This window comes from Gasterosteus aculeatus, chromosome 5 (genome assembly GCF_964276395.1).
Source record: "Gasterosteus aculeatus chromosome 5, fGasAcu3.hap1.1, whole genome shotgun sequence".
Taxonomy (NCBI): domain Eukaryota; kingdom Metazoa; phylum Chordata; class Actinopteri; order Perciformes; family Gasterosteidae; genus Gasterosteus; species Gasterosteus aculeatus.
The window spans coordinates 16266190-16278238 of record NC_135692.1 but is presented as its reverse complement, the minus strand read 5'-3'; the positions used below and the strand labels follow the sequence as shown (position 1 = coordinate 16278238).

Sequence of the window (12049 nt, the reverse complement as noted above, 5' to 3'; positions counted from 1 at the left end):
CACACGCACACACACGCACACGCACACACGCACTTTAAAGCGAGCAGAGAACCCGTGCAGGTACAGGAGTGCGTGGCGACTGCGTGGATTCATCTTGGTGTTTACACAAGACTTCTACTGTTTGATGAGCACATGTGAGCGGCGCACACACACACACACACACACACACACACACACACACACACAAACGTCTTGGCAGGATGAAAGCGGATCTTCTCTCTATGTCCCGTAATGGTCTTGTTCCGTTTGCATCGCTGTGAACACCTGAGCCACCTGTAGAGCCGAGGACACGTCGTCCTCCCGTTTCCTTTGACACCTCGTTCCCGCCCGTCTGTCGGCTACGGGTTCAAATAACTTGTGTTTTTCTTCTTTTCTCTTCCCCCCCCTTCCCCCCTTCTCATTCTTCTCCGCTTTCTTCTGAGGACCGTTTTCCAAACCGAGACAGACGATCGGCACTGATGGAAACCAGGCCGCGTTTCAAAGGAGCAGCAGAAAAGTTTTTTAAGAATCTTTTGTTTTTTAATGTAACACAAAAAGGCAATAAAATTAAGATAAATAATCTTTCCTTTTGTACATGAGGAAATATTTAAGTCATATTTCCAAAGAATGACTGAAATTACATAATATATTTTAGTAGGCTCTCTCAACAATACAAAGCAGTTTTCCAGTGGGTCTGAAACAAAAAACAATGATGTCGCCTCTGTCAAAACATGATGGTTAGAACGGAATCCAGTGTTTCTTGAAGAAAAACAAGCAATTAAAGACCCATAAAACTAATATTTTGAAATTGAGTTCACATTAGTTTCCTTTTAAAGCTTTTGCTTAGCAGTGTAACAGCAAAGTTGTGGTTAAAAGTCAGTGTCCTTTCTCCCTGTACATCCTGTACACTGACAACAGTCATCAGAGGCTTGCATAAAAAGTTAGACAATGGTAAACAAGGAAAACAAGCAAACATAAAAACATACATTTTTGGCAAAGCAGGAATAAAAGTGACAAGAAGCATAATTTGTGATTTGATCCTCGACTTGTTTTTGTTTTTGTGTCCCTCCACATCGTCCAATTGATTGGCTTTGATTGTCCTTCACAGTCACATGGTGCCACTCTGGTTGCCACGGTTACCTCAAGTGCATCAGCTGAGCAGCGTGGAGACATTGTTGCTGCAACGTTTCTTGCAGGTTGTCATAGCAACGCCGGACGAACACGAGCAGACAACGAGAAGAACTCTTTACGTCAGTGATTGCAGGGTCCCGGATTCAGATTTGATTAAACGTTTTTATGTCGTTTTCATAATATTCTTTCTTCTAATGTGGTGAAGAGTGAACTCACAGGTGCTTTGGTATGTTTCTTTTTGATGCCAGATAAATATCTACATTTCATATAGGTATACAGGCCAAACAGATAAAGAACCAGATTCTTTTGGGGTCAGACAACAGCAGAAACTCAGTTTCTTTTCCAGTATTTGTATAAAAAAAAAGAAGCTCCTATCAGGAAATGCAAATTTGAACCTTAATGGAGTGAAACTAAATAAAAATAAAAACATCTGGACACGTTTAAAAAGAGCCTTTTTCTGATTTCCTTATAAAACATTTCCCCACCACCCTTTCTACACACACACCCTTCGCCTCACGAGCACAATGTCACACATCAGCTGTACAGTTTGACCCCAAAATCCGAACCTCCCGTTCAGTGCATTAAGAGAGAGGCCGTCTCCCTCCGTCAGACCCCCACCCGAACCCCCCCCTAAAAAATCTAAATAAAATAATCTTCTCTGCAAAATAAAGCAACAAAAAAAGAACAAATATATATGTATAGTATTTACAACATGTTATATTACACATGATGCTGTACAAAGCGCACACACACTCACATTTACTACCTGTACATGTGTCTTGGTGCCCGAACACGAGGGCACGAGAGGTATTGACGTGTATGGCTTGACGGGAGAAGAAGTCGTGTTGTGTGCCAGTCGCTGCACGTCGAGTTCGTATTCAGAGCGTCCGCGACTATCCGGCGGCGCGCCGCGGCGTCCTCCCCGCCCGATGAGCGCGGGCGAGCGCGCGCACGGACACGCACGCGGTACAAACACACATGCACGTTAAAGCACTATTTACTCAGAGCTCATTAAATGCCAAACAGGGTCATCGCAGCCACTCTGCAAACACACACACACACACACACACACAGTCCGAACTACAGTGTTTTTGTTTTTTTGGTCCTGTTGGGGATCTTCCAATCACTTCGTCATAGTCAAACTACCAGTAAGACCACGAAAACCCTCCGAAACCAGTGTGGTTTACACCCAGTCTCTGCTTACTCTGCCCCCCCCCCCTGCACAGCACATCCGAGCGACTGGACCTCAAAGCGCGGACCTCCTCGGCTCCTGCACGTCTCGTCACAGCGACGAGGAACAGTATTATTCCAGCCAGAGGGGGGGGGGCTCTGCGCTCTCGTTCCCCAGAAGAAACCAGGCTCCTGCGAGTGCCAGTACGGTCCAGCGGGCCAGCTCCTTCTCCTACATGGGGCGGATCAATCCGCTCCGTCCCCCGGCTCCCTCTCCGTAGGACCGTCCTGGAAGAAGTCACCCCCAGAGTTCAGGTGTACGATATTTGGATCTCTCTCTTGGCTGCTAGGACACGATGGCCGTGCCGTCCGCACCGATCAGATGGCCCGTGGTCGGCTCGTAGGTCCCCGCCAGGTAGAAGAGGTCGTCGGCCGCGCCGCCGGGCTTCCGGTCGCGCGTCAGGTGGTCGTACTCGCCTCTGCTCACCACCTGGCAGCGGTGGGAGATGGTCTGCACGTCGTTCTCGTCCTCGTGGCTCGACTGATACAAGGCGTTCTGGGGGGGGGACACGGGGAAAAGAGTTGATGAATCTGCAGGATTACACAGTAAAACACCAACATGTTGCTTTGAGAAGAAGCGTTTGTAATGTTGTTTTTTTGCCACTTTGACTCTGCACTTCCCACACACGCCTCCTCCGTCGTGTCTTTCAGCTGTGGGGTTTCTCATGATGAAGTTTGAGTTTCTGCAAGTGGAGATCTTTTGTGTGGATGTTGCTGATCACGATCACTACGCAGCCCTTTTTCTATTTATTCCAAACAAACCACTTTTGTTCTCGCAAGAAATGCAAAACACATGGCTTCCTCTGCAGCAGAGCGAATGGTCACAGTGAGATGAGATGAGTGGCTGTTCAGCCATTCATATCAGATGGGAACAGGAAATAAAAAGCCAAGAGGTAATACACTTATATGGAAATGTCACGGTCTGTTACTTCTGACCATTCGCAATCTACAAATCCCACTTGCCCCCCCTGGCCTTTACCTTGCCGTCGCGGTGTCGCTTCCCCAGGCGGGTCTCCTCCGGGTGGTAAAACCATTTGACCCTGACCACCATGCTGGAGCTCCAGGACTCCCAGAGGCTCTCCACCCGGCCCACGTAGGGTAGCTGGGGCCGACCAGGTGACAGGAACACGGCGCAGTCCCCGACACGCACCGTCTCCTTGCCCCTCACGATGGCCTTGTAGAAAAGCTTGCGGGCTTTACCCTTCAGACCTCTCCTCTGTCGGCGCACGAGGGCAAAAATAACACTCAGTCAATTTATTCAGCGCGGAGGGTTTATTTCACCACAGAACTGAAGCCAGTCCTCAAAAGTGTGCTTAGATTGAATATGTCCCTGAAAGCCAGTGAATAGTTGATGCCTGACGCCCTGACACCCCCCCACCATGACCCCCCCACCATGACACCCACCCACCATGACCCCCCCACCATGACACCCACCCACCATGACCCCCCCACCGTGACCCCCCCCACCAAGACACCTACCCACCATGACCCCCCCCACCATGACCCCCCCACCATGACACCCACCCACCATGACCCCCCCACCATGACCCCCCCACCATGACACCCACCCACCATGACACCCCCCACCATGACACCCACCCACCATGACCCCCCCACCGTGACCCCCCCCACCAAGACACCTACCCACCATGACCCCCCCCACCATGACCCCCCCACCATGACACCCACCCACCATGACCCCCCCACCATGACCCCCCCACCATGACACCCACCCACCATGACACCCCCACCATGACCCCCCCACCGTGACCCCCCCCACCATGACACCCACCCACCATGACACACCCACCGTGACACCCACCACCATGACACACCCACCATGACCCCCCCACCGTGACCCCCCCCACCATGACCCCCCCACCATGACACCCACCCACCATGACCCCCCCCACCATGACACACACCCACCATGACCCCCCCACCGTGACACCCACCCACCATGACACACCCACCGTGACACCCACCCACCATGACACACCCACCATGACCCCCCCACCGTGACCCCCCCCACCATGACCCCCCCACCATGACACACCTACCATGAGACACCTACCATGACACACCCACGTGACCCCCCCCACCATGACACACCCACCATGACCCCCCCACCATGACACACACCCATCATGACACACCCACCGTGACACCCCCACGTGACCCCCCCCCACCATGACACACCCACCGTGACACACCCACCGTGACACCCACCCACCATGACACACCCACCGTGACACACCCACCATGACACCCACCCACCATGACACACCCACGTGACCCCCCCCACCATGACACACCCACGTGACCCCCCCCCACCATGACACACCCACCGTGACACACCCACCGTGACACCCACCCACCGTGACACACCCACCATGACACACCCACCGTGACACACCCCACCGTGACACACCCACCGTGACACACCCACCATGACACACCCACCGTGACACACCCCACCATGACACACCCACCGTGACACACCCACCGTGACACCCACCCACCGTGACACACCCACCGTGACACCCACCCACCATGACACACCCACCGTGACACACCCACCATGACACACCCACCGTGACCCACCCACCATGACACACCCACCATGACACCCACCCACCATGACACACACCCACCATGACACACCCACCGTGACACACCCACCATGACACCCACCCACCATGACACACCCACCATGACACCCACCCACCATGACACACACCCACCATGACACACCCACCGTGACACACCCACCATGACACCCACCCACCATGACACACACCCACCGTGACACACCCACCGTGACACACCCACCTTGACACACCCACCGTGACACGCACACACCATGACACCAACCCACCTTGACCCACCCACCATGACCCACCCACCGTGACACACCCACCATGACACACCCACGTGACCCCCCCCACCATGACACACCCACGTGACCCCCCCCCACCATGACACACCCACCGTGACACACCCACCGTGACACCCACCCACCGTGACACACCCACCATGACACACCCACCGTGACACACCCCACCATGACACACCCACCGTGACACACCCACCATGACACACCCACCGTGACACACCCCACCATGACACACCCACCGTGACACACCCACCGTGACACACCCACCGTGACACACCCACCGTGACACATCCACCGTGACACCCACCCACCATGACACACCCACCGTGACACACCCACCATGACACACCCACCGTGACCCACCCACCATGACACACCCACCATGACACCCACCCACCATGACACCCACCCACCATGACACACCCACCGTGACACACCCACCATGACACCCACCCACCATGACACCCACCCACCGTGACACACCCACCGTGACACACCCACCATGACACACCCACCGTGACACCCACCCACCATGACACCCACCCACCGTGACCCACCCACCATGACCCACCCACCATGACACACCCACCATGACACACAGCCACCGTGACACACACCCACCCACCCAATCGAGTTACAGGAGCGCGTTTTCTTTTTAGCCAAATCAATGATTGACTCTCAACCTGATAAAAGCAACACGATGATCATCACCTGTGTAACACGTCTTTTCCTTCAGTCAATTCATGGAGACGCAAACAACCGCAGAGCGGAAGTGTTTCGTTCCGTTATCTCGGGATCGGGACTAAATAATCAGGGGAATAAATTCCTCAATCTCGCCCATTGCGACAAATGCAGAGTAAGCATCTAATCATCGCATTCGCCGTGTGGCACCAAACGCGTGACGCAACAACCGGGGAGCTACTGAGGCTGCGATGTGGTAACAGCAGCGTGTTGGGAGAAGAACGCAACCCGGCGTGTCCTCACCTGCGTGGGGTTGCCGGACCACTTCCAGAGCTGGCGCCCGGGCAGAGGAGGGGCCATGTGAGGCAGGGGCTCGGGGGAGGACATCCGCTGCCTCTTAGCCGCTGCCGGGTCCTTGGAGGCAGGTTTGGTCTGCCGGCTGACGTGGCTGATCTGCCTCTGATGGTGGCTGCTGGAAATCCCCTCCTTCCTCTTCAGCTGGTTCCTCGCCGCGCTGCTGCCGCCCGCCACGCTTCCTTTGGACGCAAACTCCTTCCTGCCGTCCGCTCTCTCGGCTCTCACCTTCGACCCCGGGACGGCCGCGCCGGCTTTGGCCGCGTAGCCGTGCGGCGGGGCCGAAGCCGACGGGGAGGAGCCGGAGTTGGCGGGGTCGGAGGTCATGTTCTGCCGGTGCTTGTGCTTGTCCTGCTGGAGCAGAGCGCGGCGCAGCAGCACCGAGGAGGTCTCTTCGTCGGAGGAGTAGGAGGAGTCGTTGTCCGACGAGCAGAGGGAGGAGGAGGAGGAGATGGAGCCGGAGGAGGAGGACGACGACGACGATGAGGAGAAGCAGGCAGAAAGACGGGAGAGAAAGCGGTGGGACGCGGCGGCGGCGGCACCTCGAGGTGCCTCGGCGTCCTGAGCGTCATCCTCGTCTTCCTCGTCCAGCTCAGAGTAAGAACTGGCGCCGTCACTCGGGAAGTCGGCAGTGAAATCCCCGCCTTTGGCTCCGAGACCGGCTGAGAGACGATCTTTTCTCTGGGGTGGGGCGGCCTTCACAGTGGGCTCGGAACGGGCCCCCGCGCCGTCCTTTCCCGCCAGCGCGGGGTGGACGTACCGCAGCGGCGCCGCGGCGGGGGCGACGCTCTTGTCTCCTTTAACCCCGCCTCCGCCGAGTCGCAGCAGGGCCTTGGCGTTCTTCGTTTTAGGGGAGGTGACTCCTTCGTGGTCAAGCTTCACCAGGAACTGTTTCCTGTCGCAGTCGCCCGCTGGCTTCTTGCCTGCGGGAACCGTCGCCATGGCGACGACCGAGGAGCCAGCGGAGGACGACGAGTCGCGGCTTCCCGCGGCGACCGGCCGCCCCGCTCCAGAGCTCCTGAAGGTCGAGTAGCTGTTGGCGATGCTGCTGAACGAGTCGCCTTCGAAGGGGGAGCCGAAGATGCCTTTGATGGGCATCGGCGGCGCCAGCAGGTGGGAGGCGGGTCGATGGAACAGCCCCGAGTCTCGCTCCCGTACCCTCCGCTGGGTCTTACGGGACGTCCCGTTGAAGAGGAAGAAGTCCACCGGCGGCCTCTTCCGGGGAGCCGACCAGCTCAACAAGGAGGCGTTGCCTTTGATTGAAGGCTCGGCCGCCGATGTCGGCGCGCTGGACGTCTCAGGCACCGAGAGGACTTTCTTCGGCCTGCCGACTGGGAAAGAGGAGAGTTACAGTCAATATGAACCGACTGAGATAGTCGTGGAACTAAGAATCACATCTCTATCTTCTACATCTCCACCTGGCCAGGTTGGTTTCGACAAGTCCCATTACTCAAACTTCTACAAACCTGGTAGACCTGTCTGTGCCTCCAGCTTCACCGTCACAGCAGCTCGTGATGAGTTATAAGAGCAGCATGTTGCTCAACAACACCATGGTGACGCCTCGTAAAAACATGAGTCATGTGGTAATATGCAGGTGATAGGTGGCATAAAGGAAAAGTTGATGCATCTTCTGATAAGTGTTTGACAGTTAGAACCATCAATGAGGCTTTGTTCGGGGATTTGACTCTGGCCTGAAGCTAAATGTGTGTGAGTGCGTCCACCAGTTAGACCAGTTACTTCTCAGATATGTAAAAGCTCTGGTCCCAGACTGCGTTCCTCAGTCTCATGAAATCGTCTTTTCGTTCACAAATCAAACTCAATGCCGTCAAAGCTGATTAAAAACCTTCATGTGGGCCTTTGAGGAGTGACAAAACGCGTCGATAGAGGACATGTGGTCACCTGGTCTTTTCTCTTGCCGTCTCCCTGCTGACTCCTCATTGGTCGCTTTCTCTGACGGCGTGTCTTTCCTCTCCTGGGCGGAGCCTCGTCTCCCGCGGTGCCCAGGTGAGACCAGCAGAGCCGGAGACGGTTCCGCGCCTGCCCGGAGAAGAGTTGCCAAGCGGCGGTTGTCAAAATGCTGGTCAGCTGTTGCGTGTCTCTGTGTCTCCCGCCCCCCCGTCCCTCCTCTCGAGGTCGTACTCACAGCAGATCTGGTATCCTGGTGGCAGGAGCCGGATGTTCGCCAGAGAGATCCGACCCCGATCTCCATCATCGAACTCCACCATCACACTGGCCTCCTTCTCCTCCTCACCTGGACCTCCTGGTGCACAACACAGAGGACGGAGGACATGAGGCGAGCGTACCGCTGTGCGTCTGTCTGTGTGTGTGCGCGAGGTCGCCGGTGTCTCTCGCTCACCTCGATGGACGTATCCGGGGTAAAGACAGCGAGAGCGCTCGCTCCAATACGCACACACTCGCGTCCCGGCGGTCAGGATGGCTTTGCTCTGCGGCCGCACGTCCAACACCTGGAGAGAGAAAAAGTCACAGTAAAAAAGTGTAAAAGCGAGTTTTCGTTTTAAGCCGGAAGTCGATGCGGAAGCGGAGACTGGGGACTCACGGCTTCCTGCAGGAGCTGCTCCAGCGAGTAGATCCGGGGGCGATTCCCTCGCTCTCCTTCGACGACGACGCTGAATCTGGGAGAAGGGGGGAAAAAAAAACGTTGCCCTCAATAACCGGAATGTTGTTTTAATTGGTTCCCCGGTTCCATTTCAAGGTTAGGGTTTTTTTTTTTTGCCGTATGTGCTCAGTTGTTGTTTCCTTCGCTGGCAGCTGTGTGTGTGTGTGTGTGTGTGTGTGTGTGTGTGTGTGTGTTGGCTTCGGAGAAGTCTGGTTCCACACAGCTGTCAGGCATTAAACTGCAGCGAAGATAAGTTCTCATCTTTGGGTTCCTAGCACTGAACTCCTGTCCCCCCCGGTCCCCCCCACAGATTCTCACGCTTTGCTCATTGGGATCAATAGATCTCTTTCCTGTTTCCTGTTCATGATGTATTTTGTGAGGCAGCCTTTCGGGGGGGGGGGGGGGGGCACGCGGTGTGACTGTGCGGTGGGGCGGCGGAGCAGAAGGGCCTCACGGGGGCCACGCGGTGTGACTGTGCGGTGGGGCGGCGGAGCAGAAGGGCCTCACATGTCGGGCAGGTCCAGAGTTTGGACGCAGGCGGCGTACAGCAGCTCGTCCTCCTTGGAGATCAGGATCTTCAGGCCGTCCACCAGCATCTCTTTGCTCAGCACGCAGTTGGGCAGCGCTGCGCGGGGAGGGGCGTGGTGGAAAGATGGATGGGTGGAGAAGATTAGGATAAAGATGAAGCGTGTGCTTCGCATTAGTTTGTGAGTGGGGTGAATCATTGCGAGTGAGAAGGAGGGTGAGTGCGCCGGTGAAAAGGCTCCAGCAGCCTTTTCAAACCTGCGTCACTGTTGATGCCTACCAGGAACTCTGCATGGCATGTTGGGAGGAAGGTGGGTCAACTTCATCTCCTCCTCCTCCTCCTCCTCCTCTCCCGCTTCCAGCTCCTCCTCCTCCTCCTCCTCCTCTTCCTCGTCTTCGCCCTCAGAAAAGCTACTTTCCTCGTCCAACTGAAAGCCGTCGTCGGCTGCAAAGCTCTGCAGGAGCCGGCTCACTGCGTGGCCCTTGGCCTGGACGGGAAACAGGAAGTGACATCAGCGGGCAGGAAGCGGCACGCGGTAACACTTCATTGTGCGCACGTATACATGTGGCTGAACCCGTGTGAAAAGCAACCAGAGCCCCTTGTTGTGTGAGACTCACACACACACACACACACACACACACACACACACACACACCAGATAGGATCCATCTGCAGACCCGTTTCAAGGCCGGTCTATTCAAAGATGACTGATGACGGGTTCCTGCTTGTTTATAGGCTTTCTAAAGAAAAGGTGTGTGTGTGTGTGTGTTACTCTACTGTGGTCAATCATTATCTTCATGTGTTTTTGGACGTTCCCTCACAATGAGTCAAGGACTAAAGGAACCCCGAGGCGTCTTTCATTAAGTTGAACTGGCATCTAAACACATACCATAACGACGAGTCCTGTCAACCGTGTTCTACTGGTTTCAAATAGCGTGTTGCCAGGCGTGGCTCCGACGTAAAGGACGGGAAGCGTTTCTTGGTTTCTCAGCCTTCAAAGCTCTTTGACAGCAGAGATTTGTTGTGAATATAATTATACAACCTTTCCAGTCACACCTTTAAAACGGCGATCGCGTCTCACCTTCACCCCCCCCCCCCCCCCGGCCCACCCATGATCATGGAAGAACAAGTACCGGAAATGCACACGGATTGTGTCCCTCTTACACGGATGCTGAGCTTCAGAAGCGCTGCAGCTTCGGCTCCCTGCTCTTAATTAGAACTCCCTATATTGTCCGTTCTTAAGTTTCAGAAGCTTTCGGCAAACCGATGTAGGAGGTGACCACGTGTCACGTACAGGACAGCGCAGAACGAGGCGGGAAAGCAGACGCGTGAATGTGACATGTGAGTGTCGTAAATCACTGCTGTCACGGGCGAATCCGCCCGCTGAACGGCTGCCACCGGCGGAACCGAAATGCTGCAGTGAGGTCAAAAGTCGCCCTCACCTTTCTCAAGCCGCCCTGTCCGGGTGAGCTCTTCCTCGCGGCTTCCTCGCCGGCCCGGTCCGCTCCTCTCGTAGCTCCGTGGTTCCCGCGTCCGCCCCCCGAGCCGCGGCCCGGGGACGCCGCGCCCCAGCTGGGGAGAGGCGCCCTCCGGGTCCCCAGGTGGAGCGGGGGGCCCCTCTCTGCGGCGGCGAGGCTCGGCCTCCGCAGCGCTCGCCTCGCGCCTGAGGGTGAACGAGACATCGTGAGATTAGAGGTGAAAAAAAAATCACGTGACTCGCCTGCAATTGAAAGGTGATCAGTGAAAGATTGGCTGAACTTTGCAGAACTTAAACTTACTCCTGGCTTTCTGGTTCAAGTGCAGCGCGGACGACTGCGATGAAAAAGGCACAATCCCATCAGGGTTCGCAGGAGCTTCTCTGCAGGACGAGCTGATCCTGACGTCACCGGCGCCGTCTGCGCTGGCGTAGCCGCCTTCGTCCCCCTCCTCCTCCTCCTCCTCCTCTTCCTCTTCCTCTGTGGAATCACAACACGGACGTGATCAGTCAGAAGGCTTCGAGTGGTCTACGTGTAAACACTCACTGGATGAGGAGTATTGACAGCGAGCTCTCAATATTCCTCCGGCGTCCGCGGCTCCGAAGCTGTCGGCTAAACCGAAGTCATCGTACGCACCGGGAGACGGGGCGGGCCGGCTGATGGACCGGTTCTCTCTAAGTGGGACATTTGCCGCACAAAAGCTGCACAATCGGGAGCCGCAGTGACGGGATTGAAATGTTGACATTGTGCAGGAATGATTGGCAGCCGGTGCCGCTGACTGGGGGGGGGGGGGGGGGTTGTGTCGGGTGTCGACACGTCTCTGACACACTTGTCACTGAGCCGGCGCTCTCATCAACACTTTGCCCCCCCCCCCACATACCCACCCACCCACACACACACACACACACACACACACGTTCATCCACTGTTTGCTATCGAGGTCCATCGGACCGTCGCGTTCTGGTTCGTTTCATAGCAGAGACGCCTTCAAAGTCCGGAGGAACCGGATTGTCCACTTCTCATCCCCTGAAATCTTGGAGGGGGGGGGGGGGGGGGTCTTGGGTCTCGTCGAGGTGGGCGAGGCGGGGGGGGGGGGGGGGGACCTGGGTGTGAGATTCTGAGCTGGGCCCGGCGGGCTCACGTTACCGGACGGGGGGGGG

General features: G+C 56.2%; 1 protein-coding gene across 5 annotated transcripts in view; it reads right to left on the bottom strand.

Moving 5' to 3' along the window:
• Window positions 1-497: 497 nt before the first annotated feature.
• bahcc1b (BAH domain and coiled-coil containing 1b) overlaps window positions 498-12049 on the bottom strand; it is a 52868-nt gene continuing 41316 nt past the window's right edge. For 4 of the 5 annotated variants that reach the window (XM_078102557.1, XM_078102556.1, XM_078102559.1 and 1 more), the window contains exons 18-28: window positions 11193-11369; window positions 10857-11077; window positions 9694-9901; window positions 9396-9513; window positions 8829-8904; window positions 8628-8736; window positions 8415-8531; window positions 8171-8308; window positions 6221-7602; window positions 3320-3556; window positions 498-2836 (exon numbers count right to left, since the gene is read on the bottom strand). In XM_078102557.1, the coding sequence (XP_077958683.1) occupies window positions 2627-2836; window positions 3320-3556; window positions 6221-7602; window positions 8171-8308; window positions 8415-8531; window positions 8628-8736; window positions 8829-8904; window positions 9396-9513; window positions 9694-9901; window positions 10857-11077; window positions 11193-11369 (2993 nt within the window). In that variant the 3' untranslated portion in view covers window positions 498-2626. The remainder of the gene's footprint in view (window positions 2837-3319; window positions 3557-6220; window positions 7603-8170; window positions 8309-8414; window positions 8532-8627; window positions 8737-8828; window positions 8905-9395; window positions 9514-9693; window positions 9902-10856; window positions 11078-11192; window positions 11370-12049) is intronic. The other variant, XM_078102558.1, reaches the window with a different exon arrangement.